The sequence below is a fragment of the Hypanus sabinus genome, chromosome 8, assembly GCF_030144855.1.
Source record: "Hypanus sabinus isolate sHypSab1 chromosome 8, sHypSab1.hap1, whole genome shotgun sequence".
Taxonomy (NCBI): domain Eukaryota; kingdom Metazoa; phylum Chordata; class Chondrichthyes; order Myliobatiformes; family Dasyatidae; genus Hypanus; species Hypanus sabinus.
In genome coordinates, this window is record NC_082713.1 from 126,274,384 (window position 1) to 126,297,007 (window position 22,624).

At 45.1% G+C, this 22,624-nt stretch overlaps 1 protein-coding gene across 6 annotated transcripts in view; it reads left to right on the forward strand.

The window, feature by feature from the left end:
• large1 (LARGE xylosyl- and glucuronyltransferase 1) overlaps nucleotides 1–22,624 on the forward strand; it is a 402,029-nt gene that overhangs the window by 270,838 nt on the left and 108,567 nt on the right. For all 6 annotated transcript variants that reach the window (XM_059977769.1, XM_059977772.1, XM_059977774.1 and 3 more), the window contains exon 8: nucleotides 21,222–21,334. In XM_059977769.1, coding sequence (XP_059833752.1) covers nucleotides 21,222–21,334 — 113 coding nt within the window. The remainder of the gene's footprint in view (nucleotides 1–21,221; nucleotides 21,335–22,624) is intronic.

A 22,624-nucleotide genomic window follows, 5' to 3' on the forward strand; every position in this document is an offset into this window, starting at 1 on the left:
CATCGGTTCTGGCACCAGTTCACAGCGGCCATGCCCAGACACGGCGTACAGCACCACATCCCGACCCAGGGACCACCCCTCCACGCCCGCACTCGGTGGCTTCCCCCGGTCAAGCTCCAACTGGCGATGGAGGAATTGGGGATCATCCGGCGGTCCGACAGCCCATGGGCCTCCCCCCTGCACATGGTCCCAAAGCGACGGGAGGCTGGAGATCATGCGGCGACTACCGCAGGCTGAACGAGGCTACCACACCGGACCGCTACCCTGTGCCGCACATTCAGGACTTTGCAGCAAACCTGCACGGCGCACGGATCTTCTCCAAGGTAGACCTCATCCGAGGGTACCATCAAATCCCGATGCATCCTGACGATGTCCCCAAAACGGCTCTCATCACCCCGTTTGACCTTTTCGAGTTCCTCCGCATGCTGTTCGGCCTGAAGAATGCCACACAGACGTTCCAGCGGTTAATGGACGCGGTGGGACGGGACCTGGACTTCGCGTTCATCTATTTGGACGACATCCTCATAGCCAGCAGCAGTCATCAGGAGCATCTGTCCCACCTCCGTCATCTCTGCGCCCGACTGAGTGAGTATGGTCTTACAATCAACCCCGCCAAATGCCAGTTCGGACTCGATACCATTGACTTCCTGGGCCACAGGATTACTAAAGACGGGGCAACCCCTCTGCCCGCTAAGGTAGATGCGGTCTGCCACTTTCCCCGACCCACCATGATCAAAGGCCTTCAGGAATTCGTAGGTATGGTCAATTTCTACCACCGCTTCCTCCCTTCAGCTGCCTGGATCATGCGCCCCCTGTTCGCCCTGATGTCGGGTCTGAGCAAGGACATTACCTGGGACGAGGAGTCCGCCGCCGCTTTCGTTCAAATGAAGGAAGCTTTGGCGAACGCCGCAATGCTAGTACATCCCAGAATGGACGCCCCTACCGCCCTCACAGTGGACGCACCTAACACGGCAGTCAGTGGGGTGCTGGAGCAACTCATCGCAGGTCGCTGGCAACCCCTGGCGTTTTTCAGCAAACACCTGCGGCCACCCGAGCTCAAGTACAGTGCTTTCGACCGGGAACTGTTGGCGCTCTACCTGGCAATCCGGCATTTCAGGTACTTCCTAGAAGGTCAGCCCTTCACCGCGTTCACGGACCACAAACTGCTTACCTTTGCGTTTACGAAAGCGTCCGACCCCTGGTCGTCCGGCCAGCAACGCCACCTGTCCTACATCTCTGAATACATGACGGATGTCTGGCACGTCTCGGGTAAGGACAATGAAGTGGCAGATGTGCTCTCTCGCCCTACCGTTCATGCCCTTTCCCAAGGGGTAGACTTTGAGGCACTGGCAAAGGCGCAGCAGGCGGATGAGGAGATTCCGAGTTACAGAACCGCAGTCTCCGGTTTGCAGCTCCAGGCCCTCCCCGTAGGCCCAGGTGAGAGGACCCTACTCTGTGACGTCGCCACCGGCCAGCCCCAGCCCGTCGTCCCGACAGCCTGGCGGCGCCGTGTTTTTGACTCCATTCATAACTTGGCGCATTCCTCCATCCGGACAACTGTCCGGGATGGTTTCCAGCAGGTTCGTTTGGCACGGACTCCGCAAACAGGTCAGTGAATGGGCCAAAACGTGCATGCACTGCCAGACGGCCAAGGTGCAGCGGCACACCAAAGCCCCACCGCAGCAGTTCCATCCCGCCCACCGGCATTTCGACCACATTCATGTGGATATTGTGGGCCCTCTGCCAGTGTTGCGCGGAGCGCGGCACCTCCTGACTATCGTGGACCGGTTCACAAGCTGGCCAGAGGCGGTCCCGCTCACCGACACCACCTCCGAATCTTGCGCCCGGGCACTGATTGCCACCTGGGTATCTCGCTTTGGTGTACCGGCCCACATTACCTCCGACAGAGGCGCCCAGTTCACCTCCAGCCTGTGGTCAGCTATGGCCAGCCTTTTGGGGACTCAACTGCACCACACTACTGCCTACCACCCACAGTCGAACGGGCTAGTGGAGTGTTTCCACCATCACCTGAAGTCGGCCCTCATGGCCCGCCTGCGAGGAGCCAACTGGGCGGACGAGCTTCCCTGGGTCCTACTCGGCATCCGCACAGCGCCCAAGGACGACCTGCACGCCTCGTCGGCCGAGTTGGTATACGGCGCGCCCCTGGGGAGTTCCTACCAGCCCCACGGGGGCAAGAGGAAGATCCCGTAGCAGTCCTGGGCAGACTACGCGAGAAGCTCGGTAACCTGGCCCCCATACCCACTTCACAGCACGGGCGGAACCCGACCTGCGTACCCAAAGACCTGCAGAACTGTAAGTTTGTGTTTGTACGAAGGGGCGGGCATCCGCCACCGCTGCAGTGGCCATACGAGGGGCCGTTTATGGTGCTCCAGAACAACGGGTCCACGTTCGTGCTGGACGTTGGGGGGGAAAGAGGAGGTTTTCACGGTGGACCGCCTCAAACCGGCCCATGTGGACCTGGCGCAACCGGCCGAGTTTCCAGCACCTCAGCGCAGAGGCCGACCTCCCAAGCAGGTTCTGGCCCAAACTGTGGACATTGGGGGGTGTATCGCCGGTTCTGTGGGGGGGGGGTGGGTTATGTGGCGACCCATTTCCTGGCACATCCGAACCGGCTCACAATTAGATAGCCTACGGGGGTTTGCAAGCACAAGGCTTTGGAGCCTCTGCGCCACGGAGGGCAGGTTGAGGGAGGCTTAAAAGTGAGGCTCAGGATTTCAAATAAAGTTTTTTCCTTCGATTGCAGTTACCGACTCCGTGTCGTAATTTTAGCGCTGCGTGTAGCACACCGCTACAATGCTTTAGTTTCTTTTACACCCCAATTGATGTGTTTGTACATTAATTATTTAAGTTCAAAGGTTCATTTAATATCAGAGAATGTATGTTCTCCGATGTAGTGTCTTTTAAGAGACTCTTGGATAGGTACATGGAGCTTAGAAAAATAAAGAGCTATGCAGTAGGGTAATTCTAGGCAGTTTCTACTGTAGGTTACATGGTTAGCACAAGATTGTGGGCCAAAGGGCTTGTAATGTGCTGTAGATTTTTGCTTCTGTGTATACAGTATCCAGCCAGAAATTTGTACTCTTCTCAGGCATCCACAAAACAAGAATGAATGATAGAAGCATTGAAGCCCTGTCTACAGCAAATTGCCTGTAGTACAGGTAGATAAGTTTAAGATGAGATTTCATAGCAATCCAAGAGATAATAATTTTTTTACACAGAGGATGGCGGGTACATGGAATGAACTGCTAGAGAAAGTGATTAAGGCAAGTGCAATAACATTTTAAAGATATTTGGACAGGTACATGGAAAAGAGTGGTTTAGTGGGATATGAGTCAGATGCGGATAACTAACTTTGCATGTTTGCCTCCATTTTGAGGGGGATGGAACCTGAAAGCTAGTATATACTGTTGAGGTTTTGTAAGGTGGTCAGACCGCATTCAGAATATTGTCATAGTCACATTACAGCACAGAACCAGGTCCTTTGGCCCATCTAGTCCATGCCAGATTATTATGCTGACCAGATCACAGACTCAGCTCCATCTACTTGTCTTTTGCCCATAACTCTTAATTCTCTTGATATGCCACAATCTAACTGTGTCTTAAATATATTTTAATGAGATGACCTCTACTGCTTCCCTGGGCTGAGAATTCCACAGATTCACTTTTCTGTGGGAAAAGCAGTTTTTCCTCATCTCCATCCTCCATCTATTCCCCTGAATTCTGAGGCTATGTCCCCTGGTTCTTATACAGAGGAGATGATCATGAAAGATCCTAGGGATAGAAGTTGTGATGTTTGAGGAGCATATGGACCTATATATGGAGTTTGAAGGATGAGGTAAGATCTCATCAAAATCTACTAGATAATGAAATGTCTGTATAGAATGGATGTAGAAAAGATGGTCACTATTAGTAGGTGAGTTTAAGATATAAGGGTACAGCCTCAGAAAAAGGGTCATCCCTTTTAGAATTGAGATGAGGAGGAATTTCTTCTGGCAGAAGGTGATGAATTTGTTGAATCCATTGGCACAGAGGGCTCTGGAAGCCAAGTTATTGGGTGTATTTAAGGCAGGGAATGGTAGGTTCTTGATTGGTGAGGTGGTTAAGAGTTGTGAGGACAAGGCAGGGGAATGCATTTTAGGGGAAAAAAGCCATGGTTGAATGGTGGAGCAGATTTGATGAGCGAAAGGGTCTGATTCTGCTCCATTGTTTATAGTCTTATGACATATTGGTCAATATAAAGGAACTGGGCCAAAGGACCTGTTTCTGTTCTGTGTTATTATAAACCAGGGGAGACTTGATAGGCATGTTGGGGAGAATAACTTGCAGGAGCAGAGAGAGTTTGGATTAGTTATTATATATTACTCTTAGGGTAGGTGGGGAACAAGGTTACAGGGAAAGAGAGAGGGAAAACAAGTTACAGGGAAATAATTAATTGGGGAATGGAGCAGACAATGTTAGTCTCCAAGGAGCCTGCATGCTCCCAGTGGGCTGAATGGCCTTCTCCTGTGTCACAGTGATAGAAATGGAAGAGGAGATTAGATGATATTTTAGAGCTGCTGCAACTGCAGAATCTGTTACTGATGTATATTGTCATCAAGCTGCTCCTTTTAGTTTACAGGGGAGGAAAGGGAGCGACAGAAGAAATTAACAGCAATTTCTATTCACCAAAAGCAACAACAGGCAGTAAACAATGAGATGCACATCAAGCATTGAACCAATAAATCATTCTTGATGGATGGTTATAGACCCAGAGCATCATGAAAGTCTAAGTAGCAGATGGGATGGATTTGGAAAGATGAGGATTTTTTTTTTCTCTCTTTAACTGTTTTTGTTTCTGTCTTTTTGATAAAAGACCATTAGTAGAGTTTTCTTTGAGATCTGGAAACGACTATTAGGTAGGAAAGCAGCGAGTTACCCTGCCATATTCTGAATTCCTGGAAATTCATGGGAAAATAAAATGCATGTGCATATCGGGCAGAATTCATCTTACACAGTGCAGGAAAGAGTTAATGCATGAAAAGGGTGGAAGTGTATTGAAGAAACTGGAGAATTTTTGGTGGGCAGATGAATAAGTGGGAGAAGAAAGGGAGCATAATCAAATGTGCTTCTTCTCACAGTGACTTAACTAATTAAAGAGGATCAAAGGATAAAGGATAAAGCCAAGAATCAGCAGTTAGCATGGAAAAGTTTTTAAGGAAAGATATTTAATCAGCCTTTACCTAAAAAGTCAATTAAAACAATGACTCTGATGTGTCAACCTTAACTAGCATTATAACCACACTCAGTAAAGCTTCGTCATCTATTTAGGATTTACTTTTCAAAAGTGAATAATTTCCATTAAATCTAAAATCCCCAATCCAGTTATTGTCCAAGTAATATTATAGTTGGCACATTGGCACTGAAGGTGGTACAGCTGGCTCACAGCTCCGGGAAACTGGGTTCGATTTTGATCTTCAGCATGGTTAGTATGTGGTTCTCCTGTTGCAGGGGTTCACTCTCTTCCACATACTGAATTAACAACTGTAATGATAACTAATATTATTATTAATAACTAGTCTTGTAGGGGAATGGTAGGAGAATTGGTGGTGGGATGGTGATTTTGATACTAAGAAAATATATAAAATGGAGAAATCAAGTAGTGGAATAGGGTTGCTGTAAGGCTAGGCATGCTTGGGGCAAATGGGTCTCATTATTGTAAGGATTAGAGGATTCTCTTCCTCTTCCCCCAGAGCCCTGGTCATTTCATGACTGCACTTGTGGAATGGCAAGGGTGAAGGGAGAGTTTGAGCAGACTAACACACCATTGCTTGGAACGTAGGAGACTGAAGGGGTGGCTTATGCAGAGGTGCATAAAATCTTGAGGGCCAGAGATAGGTTGAGTGCACACAGTCTTTCCAGGGAAAGGGAATCAAAAACTCAAGGGCTCAGGCTTGTTAGAAGGGTGGGATGTAAAAGGGACCTGAGGGGTAACTTTATGCAGAGGGTGGTGGGTTGCTGGAATGAGCTGCCAAGGTGCGAAAGTTGAGGGAGTGGGCTGGTATGTGTAGAGCAGGGATATCCAACCTGGTGTCCACGGACTCCTCAGTTGATGGCATAAAAAAGGTGGGAAACCCTGGTTTAGAAGGATATGATGAAAATGGGACTAGATTAGTTGGACATCTTGGTTGGTGTGGATGAGTTGTCTCTGTGCTGTATCCTCCTATGTCCTAATGAAAGCTGAGGGGTATATAGAGTTCAGAGTACCTATGTAAAATGGTCTGTCACACACTTCTCTTCAGGTGGACAGCTGATTCACTGGCGGTCATCTCCAGAGGCCTTTCTCACATCTGTTATGTCACCCACAGCTCAGTCAGAAAGGCTATTGTCTCTGAGCCTAAAGATGTTGATTCAGGACTTGTGTTCATAAACCAAGGCTTAATTCACAGCGCTGAAATGCTGAAATTCTATCACAAGAAAGTCACAAGATTGGGCTATCTAATCACTAACAAGTTGCAGCTTGTAGAGACTCGATGCATGCAAATTGAATGTTGTATTTCCACCACTCCCACAGAGGCTTTGCTCTAATGTCCTTCCAGGACTGTAAAAATTTGGAGTGATTTCAGAACTTTTCAGAACATTGTTTTGTGTGTGGACATATAAAAAATTAAGCCATGTAATCTGGTTTTGTTCACCTGTCATTTGTCCTGCCCCATTTATGGCCTCTCTTGGTGAACGTATCTCCATTCCTACATTTCTGTCACTTCGAACCTTCTTTCCTTGGAGACCATCACTAATCCCATACCTTTGCCCACACATCTGTTTACCCTGGCTGTTTATGTGGGGTTATTTTCTGATCTCATTGAAGCCTGTGATATTATGGAAGGCCTAGATAGAATGGACCTGGAGAGGATGTTTCCATTACTAGGAGAGTATAGGAACAGAGGGCCCAGCCTCAGAATACAAGACTACCCCTTAGAAGACAGATAAATAAATACTTTATTGATCCCAAAGGAAATTAGTGTCACAGTAGCATTACAAGTGAAAAGAGATACAAATATTAGAAGGGAAGTAAGGAAGAATAAAAAATAAGTTACAGGAGTGGGTCATCACTTCCCCGGCTATAGGTTGACTCATTACAGAGCCTAATGGCCAAGAGTAAGAATAACCTCATATTTTGCTCTTTGGAGCAGTGCAGTTGTCTTAGTCTATTACTAAACATGCTCCTCTGTTCAGCTAAGGTGGCATACAGAGGGTGAGAAACATTGTCCAGCATTGCCAGGATTTTCCATAGGGTCCTTTGTTCTACCACAGCCTCCAAGTGTGTCCAGTTTGACTCCTCTAACAGAGCCCAACTTTCTGATCAGTTTATTGAGCCTGTAATGATGCCACTGCCCCAGCACACCACAGAACAGAGATGAGGGTGGGTTTCTTTAACCAGAGGGTGCTGAATCAGTGGAATTCATTGCCACTGATGGCTGTGGTTGCCAAGTCACAGGATGTACTTGAAGCAGAGGTTGTTAGGTTCTGGAAAGATTATGGGGAGAAGCAGGATAATGGGTGAGATGAAAACAGCCAGGCGATGCCTGAGCAGACTTGATGGGCTGAATGACCAAATTCTGCTGCCATGGCTTATCGCCTAAGTCAAAAGACAACTGGAAATTGCATCCTTGTGTTGCCATAAAGCCAACACCACCACCTAAGAGCTCCTCCCTTTCTCCCGGCTTGCCTATAACAAGCTCTGGTCTGCCTTGCATACTGAATCCCAGTTAACCTGGTGCTATTCCCAGCAAGTCTCGCGGACCGGTGCTGATTTTATTTTCGAAACAATCGATGGCCGGATTATACACGTGCCTGCGGCCTTGCCTTGAACTCAGAGTTTGATCAGTTGTGGCTGAGTCACAGATCAAATGATCTTTTTGCAGTCAGAGCTCTAAGAGAGAGCTTCAAAGGTTTCACTGCTAAACAAGAGCACAATCAATCAAATCTAGCCTCTCAGCTGCATGGTAACGAAGATGTTTGAATCTCAACGTCTTCAACAGCTGGAGACTTTGCAATGCAAACAAGGCTTGCTTTGGCTACCCAGGTTACAGAAGACACCAGTCTCTCAGCATTCAATGAACTAAGCAGCAAGGAATTAAGTACTCCAGCGTCACTGGTTTTGCAATGATGGTATGCGTGATTGCACCAAGGGGATTGTGTGTGTCTTGCTGAAGACTAGAACTTGGTCAGATTTTTACAATGTGATTTAGAGAAGGAGGAAAGGAAGGGATGATACTGGGGCTTTTCCCCATTGGCAGGCCTTGGCAACACAAGGGGCATCTTTTTTAATCTGCTAACAGCAGTGACAGAAGGCAGAAGCGTTCAATAATGCTGCTTTCATGCTTCTCCTTTTCTGCTCTCTGGAGACAGAGAGGTTAACCTCCCAGCTTCTCCCAGTCGCTGTCAACTGTCAGTTTGAATAGACTTGGATGGACAAGATGCATGTTGTCACGGTGACGAATGGAGCTGCGCTCCGGCACCCATCGTGCCTGCAGCTTGCCCTCCACCGCTCAGTCAGCTGTGGAGTCTTCTGGGAAAAGCAGCCTGCTGTTGATTAATTTAGCCGTCTTCAGTTTGGCATGCTGCAGTTTTACTTGAGCTGTGAGCTGTGAGCTCTGGGAGAAGTCCGTTCAGTCCAAGGCGTCTTACCAGAGTCAGTGCTGTGTATCAGCATCTTCTTGCCTGCTTCACCTTGTCCGCAAGTCCTTGCGTTCCTTTTTTATTGCCCAAAATTCCCTTTAAGACCATTAATGCCAAAAAGTGAGCCATGTGATGCCTGTTTCCCAATTTAACCCATCTAAAGAGGTTTCTTCTGACGTCTTTATTAGTGACTATCCACCATTTATATCTCCTTCTAAATGGACGCACTGCCTCTGCTGGATCAGGTCACACCTCAGCATTTTAGGAACTAGGAGTAGGAGTAAGCCACCTGGCCTGTCAAGCCTGCTTCATCAATCCAGAAGATCATGGCTGATCTGGCCATAGACTCAGCTCCACCTACCTGCCTTTTCCCCCCATAAACTTTAATTCCCCCGCTATGCAAAAATCTGACTGTGTCTTAAATATATTTAATGAGGTAACCTCTGAAGATGGACTGGAGAACCAATCCACCTTCTCTGATAAATGCTTCCTCTCAGCTGTGCCATCCCAGAACGTAGACCATCAGGACAGGAACAGCCCCTTAGGCCCACGATTTTTTGCTGAACTAATTAAGCTAATGACACCTAATTAAACTAGTCCTTCTGCCAGTATGTGTGGTCCATGTCCCACAATTTTCTACACCTTCTTCAGCTTCCTCCTTACTTTAAACTCTCCCTTTAGCTTGCTTATGCTGCGACCAGGACACAACATGTGGACTAACCAAGCCTCAATATTGGTATTGTTTGAATATTCTCACATACCAAGATTCAGTGTAAACCTTGCATTATTACATACTGTTCAGACAAAGTAATGAGGTATTGAGGTAGAACAAGGTAGAGTTCAGGTAAACAATAAAATACAAGTCAGATTGTGAGGACAAGAACCCATCTTATCATACTAGGAAGCCATTTTATACTCTTATAAAAGTGGGATAAATGCTGTCCTTTAGCTTGGTGGTCCATGCTTTCAGGCACAAACAGAAATTATTTATTTTTGTGCTTGCACAATTTATTTGCTTTTGCACATTGTTTGCCAGTCTCTATAAATTTTTTGTAAATATCATTGTATTTCTTTATTTTCCTGTAAATGCCTGAAAGAAAATGAATCTCAAGGTAGCATTTAGTGGCATGAATGTCCTTTAATAATCAATGACTGATAAAGGTAAGGATGGACAGGAGCCTGCCAGTTTTTATTTTGTTCAGGGTAAATGAAAAGGCTGTTTGTCATAACAACTGCCTCATGCATCTTTCCCCAGTGACAACCTCGCCCTCCCACTCACACTCAGCCTCCCCTCTCCCCCAACATCCCCTCCCTCCCGGAGTCTTCCTGCTCCCTTCCTCATCCTTCTGCTCCTGCCTTTCAGATTCTCGGAATCAGGTTTATTATCACTAAACGCAGACCACTCTAATTTTGTTATTTTGCAGCCGCAGGATTGTGTAAATAAAAGTTAGTCCAAAAGTAAAGAAATACAGTGGTGGTGGTGTTGGTGGGTTTATGGACCATTCAACAATCTGATGGCAGAGGAGGTGATGATGCTTAAAGTCATTGAGTATGGGTCTTCAGGCTGCAGTGGTAACAAGAGGGAGGGATGTCCCAGATGGTGAGGGTCCTTCACGATGGATGCCACCCTGAGGCATCGCCACTTGAAGATGTCCTTGGTTTTGGGGAGGCTCATGTCTGTGATGGAGTTGACTGAGTCTGCAGTCACTGCACACTGGAGCCTCCACACCGGGCTCTGATGCAACCAGTCTGAATGCTGCCCACTGCACACCTTACAACAGTTGGTGACGTGCCGGGTCTTCTCAGACTCCTGATACTGCTGTGCCTTCTTCCTGATTGCGTCAATGAGTTGCCTGCAATGCCAGTGTCCAGGAACTCGAACCTTGACGAGGATTGGTGTGTGATCTCCTGACTTTCCCCGTCCTGAAGACCACAGTCAATTTCTTGGCCTTCCTGAGTCTGGGCATCTCTTTGGACATTCAGTGGAGAGGGTGCAACCTTGGCCCACGGTTTAGCCAAGCATCTCAGCGCTCTGCAGCTCAGTGTAGTAGCTGCTCTCGCAAGGTCGGGGACCTGCTCTGCCCAGTGTGCCTTTCACTGTCACACCCGTGTGTACGGCTACGTTGTTCACAGGTGCAACCAGCCCCTGCTGCACAGTTGGGTAAGCTGTGCAGTCTCAAGCAGCGGTGCTCGGAGGTGTTCATCGTGTGAGCCGTGGTCATAGTAACGAGAGCAGAGTTCCTTTTCACCTCTCTAGGCAGAGGATTGACTCACTGGCTTGCATTCTTTTCTATTCATTCACTGGGTTTGACTGTTCACCCAAACACATTTTACACAGAGTGGTGTGGTGGGAGCATGTGGGATCGATCCTGCGAGATGGCACTAGCAAGACTCAGCACCGTTTTGCACAAGACAACAAACTATTCTTCTAAGTCTACTTTTTCTGGTCTACAGTCACCGCAATCTACAGCAGGTCATTTCCCCTTTGGGAGATGCTATCTGTGTGACCTGGCGTTTTTGAGGTATCCTGAAGGATTCAGCGAACAGGACCCCCGAGAATGCAGTTCACACTGTCCATTAATAGGGCTGGATTGAAACTTTGTGCCGGATTAATGCGGCAGGGCCCGGGTGCAAAAAAACAAACTGATTGAAGCTCTGACTTAGATTAAAAAGATTAAGGCTTCGAGGCCAGGAGTGAAGGACAAACTGGTGTTAAGCTCACGACTCCTGCTCGCCTCAGTGCTGCACTGACTCTGTATTCAAAGTATTATTTGTTTACTTTTTTTGTCGACACAGTTTTTTCTCCCACACATTGGAAGTTTGACAGTTCTGGATTTTTTGTGGATTTTATTGTGTCTCTGTCTTTGTTTTGTGGCTGCCTGCTTGAAGATGAATCTCAAGGTTGTGTATGGTACATAAACTTAGATAATAAATGTACTTTGAACTTTGAAATGCACTGCCAGTAGTGATAGAGGTGATAGAGTGAAGCAGATGAATTAAGGATATTTAAGAGAGTCTTGGATGGGTACATAGATGACAGAAAACTGAAGGGCTATGAGGAAGGGTAGGATTCATTTGATCCTGGAGAAGATTAAAATGTCAGCACAATATCACGGGACAAAGGGCTCGTACTGTGTTGCCAGGTTCTTTGTAAATCTCCAGGGCCTGGTTAAATGCAACTTTCTGCTCGGATTAGAGAGCATGCCTTATGAGGATAGGTCGAGAGAGCTAGGGCTTTTCTCTTTGGAGCAAAAGAGGATGACACATGACAAGATGATAAGAGGTGTAGATGGAGTGGATGGCCAGATACATTTTCCCAAGGCGGAAATAGCTAATATGAGGGGGCATAATTTTAAGGTGATTGAAGGAAAGTACAGGAAGATATCGGAGGCCAGTTTGTTTTACACAGAGTGTGGAACACCCTGCCCATAGGATGGTGGTAGGGGTAGATACATTAGGGGCATTTAAGAGCCTCTGAGATGGATAAGAGAAAATGGAGAGGGAAGGGTTAGGTTGTTCTTGAGTATGTTAAATGCTCAGCGTAATACCATAGGCTATAACATTCTTTGTCCTGGCTGCTGCTGAGCTAAGGAGTCAGTGAATATTCATCCAGACTGAAGACGCTGGAGTCGGAAAAGAGGCTGGGCCGGGTAAGGGAGGCATTAGTGGAGCAGATGAGCAAACCTGTCATTCCAGGTCACCGTTACAGAAGCTGCCTCTCTTTGTTAATTCCCGATTCAATTAGTTTGGATTTAAATTGCTTGCTGGGGTCCAGATCAATGATCCTGGCCTCTGGAGATAGTCCAGTTGTGCCACCGCAAAGAGATGTGCGAGCACGTACAATCAGCCACATCCTCTGTGTGGCGAAGCCCGGCTTGCCTTGACAAGGACCTGCAATATGGCTTGTTCCCTTTGAACAGAGAGATCCCCTTTGACCTCCCTAGTGTAGCGGCAGACGGCACCCCCGGCTCTAACCTGGAGGGAGCCGGATTCATAAGCATGATCCCAGTGATCTGAGGCAGTGAAGTTGCCAACTAGAACCATCACAACCACCCCCCCCCCCCCCACTCCTCTCCACTCCTCTCGCCTCTCTTCCCACTGCCAGCAGCTTCGCCTCCTCCTGTCTGCCCTCTTCTCATTCGTCCATGCACTGCCACTGTGTCAGCGAGCATCAGAAGGCTTGAAGTCAAGTGAAGTCCTTCAGGCAGCCACTGGTTTAGACAACTGCAAGATCTAAATTGATATCCTTTTCTGGTGGCTTAACTTTAAGCTTGTATAATCACCTGTTTGTCTGCAAATGTCCAGTAATTCGTAGTGCAGCTGGCTCTGTAACTCCATATTTTCTTTGTGAGCCTGGGATGTCATGACAGAATAAATCAAGACTGTCCTTGATGTCTCACCGGCTGTTACCATCAGAAGTGAAGCCCTTCTCTGTCCAAATTGTACCAGTTTTCAGGATAGAGAAAGACCACGATGCAGGTGAGTTGTCTACAGTTAGATTCCATTGCCTGGTGCTGTGCCACTTACTCACACTGCTTCCCTGTTCTTTGTTACGAACGTCTAATGAAATGGCTATAAAACAAGATTTGCACCTCGACTTTGACTTCTGAAGAACTTTCTGGAAAGCATCACCTCCAGATCCCATGATTTACAAAGCTACAAGCTCTGCGTAAAGGACGGATGGAATTGGCCAGCCACTGTACAGCATTAGTGTATGATATTTGTGATGTATAATTGATGAGGTTTCTTCTTGCTGCAGAACTAATCATCTTCTGTTGGAAGTTACATTTCAGTGTGTCACTGCTAATGTTTAGCTGGCTGATTTACATCACACTCTCTCCGTTCTAAGCGTACCTTCACTGAACAGGCACTAAAACACTACCAATGAAGTACTAACGACCTTGAAACGTAAAAGCATTGTGCTTGTGATGTTTGAACTCACAAGCACAACTATAGCGGCAACTATAGTTCTCAAGAACTGATTTAAGAGTCGCACACTGACTTTGGTTCTTTACGGGAATGGGACCCACTCTCAGGGTTTCACGACTGGCCATCATTCGACATGCCAAGGATGCAGCCTAGGAGCTTCGGAGGTCCGAGATCTTGCGGCACTGGAGACTGGCAGATGGAAGATCAGTATCCTGGCAGAAGATCAGTGTGTCGTGGGACTCAGAAGATCTGTGGCTATGTGCCCAGAGACCTGAGATCTTTGGGCACAGAGCTCTGAAAAAGCGATGCAACAGACATCGTAAACCATTGTAAACCAACCAGTTGTTTGTTATGTCTCCCCTCTCGCTGTGAAGCGAAGACACCTCTTTTTTTCCCTTATTAGGGAGAGAGAGAGCCTGTGGTATGTCGAATACCGGGTGAACGAGTTGCCTTTGGGGTACTGCAAGTCTGTGTCTTTTCTGTTGCTTGCTGTAGGCTTGAGTGCTCGGTGGTGGGTGCCAATGCTTTTTTTTCTCCTGGTGCTCGGAGGGGGATCGTTACTTGCTGTGGCTTGTACGTGGGAGAGGGGAGCTGGGGGGGTTCCTTGGGGTTCTAACATTTAACTGTCGTTCATTCTTTGGGGGCACTCCTCTGTTTTCATGGATGGTTGCAAAGATAAAAGCATTTCAGGATGTATATTGTATACATTTCTCTGACATTAAATGTACCTTTGAAACCCTTGAAGAGGCACCATTTTAATTCTACTTGACATTAACCTCACTTTCTGCTTCCCTTTTTCCCATTGTCTATTCTCCTCTTCTATCAGATCCCTTCTTTTTCAGGTCTTTACCTTTTCCACCTATCACTTCCAGCTTACTTCTCCATCCTCTCCCACCCCCCTCCCCCCTCATCTGGCGTCACCTATCACCTGACAGTTTATAATCCTTCCCCTCCTCCCACTTTCTTATTCTGGCTTCTTCCCCCTTCCTTTCTCGTCTCGGTGAAGCGTTGATTGTTTACTCCTCTCCATAGATGTTGCCTGACTCGCTGAGTTCCTCCAGCATTTTGTGTGTGTTGCTACAGAGTTAAGAGGAACCCATTTCTTATTGGTTGATGTGGTTCCTGTTTCTTCCTGAAGTCTGAGAGTGAACAGATACTTCGGCAGCAGCTCTTCTCCACACAACCATTTTCTTATTGGAGATTCTGATTCAGCAATCTGGAACAGGAGTCCAGGCTTATCTTCCTGGCAAAGCTTTAGAGGCTGTCAAGTTCATTTCAGTGTCCTGCCCGCTGCTGTACCTGATACCAGAACCTCATAACATAACGCGGATCGGACACAATTCAGGTTGTAACAGGATACATTGAATAGACCATTTGGGAAGCTGTTTTTAAATATACCCAGTGCCCTTCAGTTTCAGAGGATACCAAGTGTAAGGCAGTGTTTTTGTAATAACACGTCCTAATGTATAACACTGGGAGAAGGCCATTTGGCCCATTCAGTCTCTGCCAGCTCTGAGTAATGCCATTAACCTCATTATCTCTATGTAATATACCATCAATTACATGCCCCACGAAGTGCTCCTGATTCTGCTCCTTCCAAGCTACACGAAATGCAACTTACAACAGCCAATTAACCTTTTCGAAAAGCTCTCTTCTGAAATTGAGAGGGCTTTTGAAACAAAAAAAAATTCTTAAAAGCTTCTTCCCCCAGGCAGTTACTCTAATCAGCCATTTTAGTTAGGTCTCCACTTCCTCTCTATTAGCTCAGTCACTGCACTGTAACCACTTTAAACCACTATTTTTAATGTTTATAATGTGAATATATGCTCCACACAGACAGCAACAGGGTTCAGAATCTAACCTGGATCGCTAGAATTTCAAGGCAGTGGCATTGCCCGCTTGTCCCATTGTACTGACTTTATTGCAGTATTGCAACCCCCAATCCCAGCTGTCCTTCACCACACTGAGCATTGTCTCTGGTCTCCTACTGTGCTGCACTTTAATGGGGCCTGTGTCACTCCTTGTTTATTAATGGGACTTTCAAGGATGTTAACAGAGATGCAGCCAAAGGTGAGATGTAAAAGATGTGATTGTTAGACATGAGTGACTTAAATTATAGCCAAGCATTGTTTATTCTGTGTGTCATTCCCATTAATTTGCTGGATGCTACATAAAAATTGAAATGTAGATGTCCTGCACGTGAAGATTGTATATGGGATTACATCGGATGAAAATGTGAGGAATACGCATTATTTTAAAACCTAACAAGTTATTTGCAGAGTTAATCAAATTTAAAGTTTTATCTGACATTTATAGAAAGGCTTCCTTCCTCTGAATTACTTCACCAGTGACTCATTTCTGTTGAAATGAATATTTTTAGATGAATTATTGTCATGTTGCTGTGATGCGAGAGGATTATAAACAGAGGTGGTGAACCGATGGCATGCATACCCAAGATGGCACACGCAAAATTTTTGTTGGTTCACGGCACGCAGGGCTGCCTCTTGATTCTGCAAACCCCACCCATAAAAGAGAAAAAAACACAACGATCATTTTTACTGCCAAATGAAGTAGCAAATGATTTCTTGCAACCCAAGAGCAGTTGATTTTTTTCCCCACAGAAATGTGTCTCACTGGCTTGGTGCCAGCGCGATGGTTGCAAGAACACATGATGTTGGATGATAACTTATTGGAATTAGCAGATCTATTGTAGACATCAGTATTTGGATTGTAAATGGTTACCATAGCAATGCTTTTTAGAAAAAAACTATTTTTCAATTAATAATTTTTGAACAGGTTTTCTAAGAATGCTTCATCTATTTCAATCTGTCTCTGCTATACTTTTATTAATAATAAAACAACAAATAGATGTAAATAAGCAACAGGACACATCCTTTTTCCTTAAAATATGTCCATATTTATTGTTGCCAATTCATTAACCAATGATCATCTCTGCTCAAAGTTACCATGAGACATGGAAGAATTTTTTTATTTGGGGGCACATTCTCAAAAATCATTGCTATCCCTGAGCATTTTAGGACTAGAGAAGCCAGTTGCTATTTTTAGCAACTTCTCTTCGTTAAAGTGTCTGATCCGAGCATTTAATTTTACTCCTGCGTTTGTTTCTCGTGATGTTTTCAGTGTGATGCAAAACAGTAGAATCTGTTGCCAGCGTTGGCTGTGGAGGCCAAGTCTTTATTTGTATTTAAGGCAGAGGTTGAGCAATTCTGGATCAGCCGGGGCATGAAGGGATACAGGATGAAGGCATGAGAATGGGGCTGAGGAAAAAGGGATCATCCTTGATGAAATGGCAGAGTACACTTGATGGGCCAAATGGCCTAATTCTTCTCCTATATCTTATGGTCTTATGGTCTAACTCAGGGGTCAGCAACCTTTACCACTGAAAGAGCCAGTTGGACCCGTTTCCCACAGAAAAGAAAACACTGGGAGCCGCAAAACCTGTTTGACATTTAAAATGAAATAACACTGCATACAACGTTTTGTTTTGCCTTTATGCTATGTATAAACAATCTATAATGTGTTGCATTTATGAAATTGATGAACTCCTGCAGAGAAAACGAAATTACATTTCTGCATGCAACAAAAACATTTTGAACTCCAAAAAAAAGACGTTGGGTTGAAGGTTACTTTGAAGTAAAATACTCAACGTCTATTTGAGTCCTTCTTGTACTTATGAAAAACGCCAAACTTAAATTTGCCGCCAGAAATGACGTCAGCCAGCTGTCAACCTGAAAAATAAAAGGACTATTTCACTGAACAATGAAAACATATGAATATACGTAAAATAATAGGCAATTAAAATATTTATCATACTTGGTCAGGTTGACTCACACCTGACAATGCAGTCGTATTCAGTAGGGATGGATCGATGCTTAGGGGAGTGACCGGGAAGGATAATGTGTTTTTTTCCTCTCTGAACTCACAGAAGCGTTTCCCAAACGATGTTTGCATTGCGATGATTGCAGAATGTAAATACTCCGAATTTATCATGTCGTGACCTTGTTTGAACTCTCTCAAATTGGGGAAGTGAGACAATGTGCCTTTCTGTAAATCTCTGGCAAGAACTGTCAACTTGCGCTCGAATGCCAAAACATCCTCCAACATGTGCAGGGCTGTACGTCCTTACCCCTGAAGAGCTGTGTTCAGCTATCATGTCTACCATGAAGTGTAGCTTTTCCAGCCACTCTGGCTGTTCCAGCTCAGGAAAGGTGAGCCCTTTGCTGCCCAGGAAAGTTTTCACTTCTTCCAGACACGCGACAAAGCGTTTCAGCACCTCCCCTCTGGACAGCCAGCGATAAAAACACGTTGCAGCGGTGTGCTACACGCAGTCAGTAAACTGCAGTCATAGATAGCTTTATTCGAACTAAACAGCCTTGCTTTTAAGCCTCCCTCAACCCGCCCCCCATGGGCGCGGATGCTGCAAAAGACACGTACTCACAAACCCCCGTAGGCTATCTCCCTTAGCCTGAACGCTGGCTAATTGTGAGCCGGTTCGGATGTGTCAGGAAATGGGTCGCCACAGCGTCTTATTTAGATTGTACAAGATCACCATAATCTTCAAATTTAGAATTACATTTCAAAAACTAACAAACTAACATAAAATACATTTTAATTAAATACTGACCAATTATTTCCCAAAGCAACAGGGAGCCGCAGCACAGACGTAAAAGAGCCACCTGTGGCTCCGGAGCCGCGGGTTGCCGACCCCCGGTCTAACTAGTGTTGCGCACACATTTGTGGTAGGACAAATGTTTTAGATTCATTTTCAGGAATGTATCCACTATTTTCACAACTCTATCCAGAAGGTTATTATCTGAGTTCTGTCTTTCATTGATATTACCTGAACTACCATTTATCCAAAATCCCATTGCCTCTTACTGCCGCTGCACATCTATACAAGTGGATTCACAGACACCAGGAGTAATACTCCATAATATTTGTAATAGGTTGTTGCCACAAAGGTTTATGTTTCCACCGTTCAATTTTCCCAGAACTCCTGAATTTGTATTAACTTACCTTCAGTAATGCTAAACATCAACCCTGCATTCCAAATTGTGTCAATGTTCAATGTGCCATCACCATTTGTGTTCCCTTTACATTCAATTCTTCAGTCTTGTACATCAACCTTCTATTTGTCACTTCTGGGGATGATTCTGCAGAGCTTTCTGGTCATTATTTGAGGAATCTTACTCTACACTTACCAGAAGCCCTCTTTCAGTCTCAGAGAAATATAGCACAGAAACAGGCCCTTCGGCCCATCTAGACCATGCTGAAACCACTTAAGCTGCCTTCTCCCAACAACCTGCACCGGAATCCCTACTATCCATGTACCTATCCGTACTTCTCTTAAATGCTGAAATCAAACTTGCATGGGCCACTTATGCTGACAGCTCATTCCACACTCTTATGACCCTCTGAATGAAGAAGTTTCCTCTCATGTACCCCTTAAATTTCTCACCTTTCACCTTTAAGCCATGACTTCTGGTTGTAGTCCTACCCAACCTCAGTGGAAAAGGCTTGTTTGCACTTGCCCTGTCTATACCCCTCATAATTTTGAATACCTCTATAAAATCTCCTCTTAACCTTCTACGCTCTAAAGAATACAGTGCTAATGTATTCAATGTTTCCTTATAACTCAGATCCTCCAGACCTGCCAACATCCTTGTAATTTTTCTCTGCACTCCTTCATCCTTGCTTAGATCTTTCTTGTAGGTAGATGACTAAAACTGCACACAATACTTCAAATTAGGCCTCGCCAACATCTTGTGCTACTTCAACATAACATTTTCTGGCATTAGAGCAGTGACTGCACTTCAAAAAGTAATTCATCGGCTGAGCTGTCATGCATTGTGCAAAGTGCGATCATAATTCAAGTTTCTTCTGTCATTTCCAATGCTGAAGTTCAGTTTGACAGCTTTAGTTCATTGAGGTAGAGGTGCAGGTTTTTTGAGTTAATGGTTCAGCACAGGCTAATATATACATTGAAACACTTCCCCTCCCTGACAAACTTTCTAGATCAGAAATTCTACCCATTTTGTAATGGGATTGAACCTGATTTGATGTATCGCAGCATGTACAATGGGCCTAGGAGAAACTGGTCTGGTACATTAGAAATTTGTACAGCACAATGGAAGTAATTTAATCTGAAAGGATTCTCTTGAAAGGGAGGTAATGGTAACTGACGCGCTATATTGAAAATCAATATACTGAAACATAATTTGGTTCCCTTGAATCAGGAGGACAAATTTAATACCAAAATCAAGATTAATTGGTATATTTTTATTTGATTAGCCTCAATGCTTAATGAGGAATAACAGTTTTAACTATTAGGCCAACTTAGTTGTGGTTATCCAATTGAGAGAGGCACTTATCTGAGACACCAAAGAACATTTATTTACACTAGGAGTCTTATTAGTGGCATCTGAGGTAGAAAGAGGAGATGCACTGGAAATAAAATTTAAAAAAACAGTAAAATCTTGAAATTTGAAAGAAGGGAAGAAAACTCTTTCCCACCCAGCAGGTTAGACAGAATCTGTCAAGGTCGGAGTAGTTAACGTTTAAAGCCTGGGGAGGGATCGAGAACTGTAGAGACTGTTATAACTGGCTGAGCTGAGCCATACAGGAGCTGTAACTGAGAAATATACTTCATTAGGTACACCTGTATAATTACACCTGCTTTTTAATGCAAGTATCTAAAAGCTTGAGGCAGCAGACCTGGTGAAGGCATTCAATTGTTGTTCAGACCAAACATTGGAATGGGGGAGAAATGTGATCTAAGTGACTTTGACTGTTTAATGATTATTGGTGCCAGATGGGGTGGCTTGAATATCTCAGAAACTGCTGATGTCCTTGGATCTTCTCAGACAACAGTCTCCAGAGCTTACAGGGGATGGTTTGAGAAACAAAAAGCATCCAATGTGACAGTTCTCTGGGCAAAAACACCTTGTTAATTAAAGAGATCAAGGGAGAATGGCCAGACTGGTTCAAGTTGACAGAAAGGTAACAGTAACTCAAATAACTACCTTTTACAACCGTGGTGTGCAGAAGAGCATCTCTGAATGCACATCGCTGAGCCCTGAAATGGATGGGCCTGTAACAGTAGAAGACTATGAACATGCACTCAAGTGGCCTATTTATTCGGTATGGAAAGCACCTAATAACGTGGCCACTGAGAGTATAAAAGTCTTTATTCACACAGCAGATCAATAGCCTCAAAGTATCAGTTGAAGTTAAATTGTGATGAAGGGTCTCAGCTTGAAACATTGACTGTCTAACTGCATCTACAGATCCTGCCTGAGCTGAGTTGCTCCTGCTTTTTATGTGGTGTTGCTAAAGTTAAATTGTGAACAGATTCTCGTTTTCATTAATCCATAACTATGCTGGGCAGATTTTCATAACTCTAGAATAACGCCTAACACTGTGAAAGGCTGACACCAGAGTACTGCAAACCACAATGCCTATCCTGTAAATTTAGATCTCAGACTAACAACTTATTCTTTAGCCTCCACAGTCAGAGTTGATGGTAATTTGTATTCTTTGCATTTAGATTTTTTTAAAGGAAAACAAACAATGTTTCTTTTAATCTCTGCCAGGCGTCATCCTGCTGCTGTTGGACAAGCTGAGGAAGATGAAGTGGGAGCAGATGTGGCGACTGACAGCAGAACGGGAATTGATGAACATGTTGTCCACTTCACTGGCTGATCAGGTACCTGACTGTCCTCCACTAAAAAGATTAAAAGAAAGCTTAGCTTTATTTGTCTCATATGCATCAAAACGTACAGTGAAATGTGTTGTTTGCAGCAAGTTAAATCTGCGAGGATTGTGAATGGGCAGCCTGCAAGAGTTGTAACTCTTCTGGGCCCAATATCACGTGCCCAAAACTCACTGGCCCGAAACGTACAATTTTGCAACGTGCGAGGTAACCCGAGCACCCAAGGAAATCCACACGGTCTGAGGAAGAATGTGTGTTCTACTTGTCGGCTGTGGAAGGAATTGAACCCTGGTCGTTGATCACTGGCTAGCAATATAAAGCAACTGTGCTAACCGCTACGCTACTGTGGCACCCTGTATTGGCTCAGCCCAATGTAAGGAGTCTCTGATCAAGTATTCTTGTATGTAAACATGGAAACTTGATTACCGAAAGGCCTGTTCTTGCTCCTTCTTCAAGTTGAGTCAAACTTATTTTCATTTGCATAGGTACAGTGCAATAAAGATATGATGGAAAAGCTAGCTTAAAGGAGCATTGTATACACATAGATACACACAGGATATCAATTTTACATAAAATTGTATCAACAGTGATTAAAATAAAGACTGTGCAACAACAAGACAGTTTAAACAAAAACAAAGTCTGTTGCAAGTGAGGCTGCATCTATAGAGAGGAATAAACAGATAACATGCCCGGGTGAGTCTCTTCATCAGGACTGCTGAAGGGTCTTGGCCCAAAATGGATACTGTTTATTCCCTTCCATAGACCCCGCTTGACTTGCTGAGTTTCCCCAGCATTTTGTGTGCGTTGTTCAGGACTTCCAGCACCTGCAGAATCCCTTGTGTTTGTCTTACTCTTTTCTGTCCTTTGATCTTATTGATTTTGACTTCCTCGCTTCCCTGTCTCCAATTTCACAGACCATATTGTTCTTGCCCCTCCATTAGGTGCATGTTCATCTGTCTCTGCTCCTCTCTGTCTCCCCTTCTTTCCAAGTCACAAGGCTGTTGATCGGAGCCATGGGACTGAGTAACACAGTGCTGAAGAGATTGCCTGGGTCAGCGACCCGGGTGTGACTCTGATCTCACCTGTTGTTTCAGTGGAGTTTGCACTTTCCCTCTGTCTGTGTGGTTCTTCCTACACATCTTTAGTTAAATGTCCATTGTAAGTTGTGCCTCGTGTTTTGGCTTGCTGTAAGAATCTGTTGGGAGAATAAAATGGGATCAGTGCAGAATGGGTGCTTGATCCTCATGGGGCTGAAAGGCTCCCTCCTGCACTGTACAACCCTAT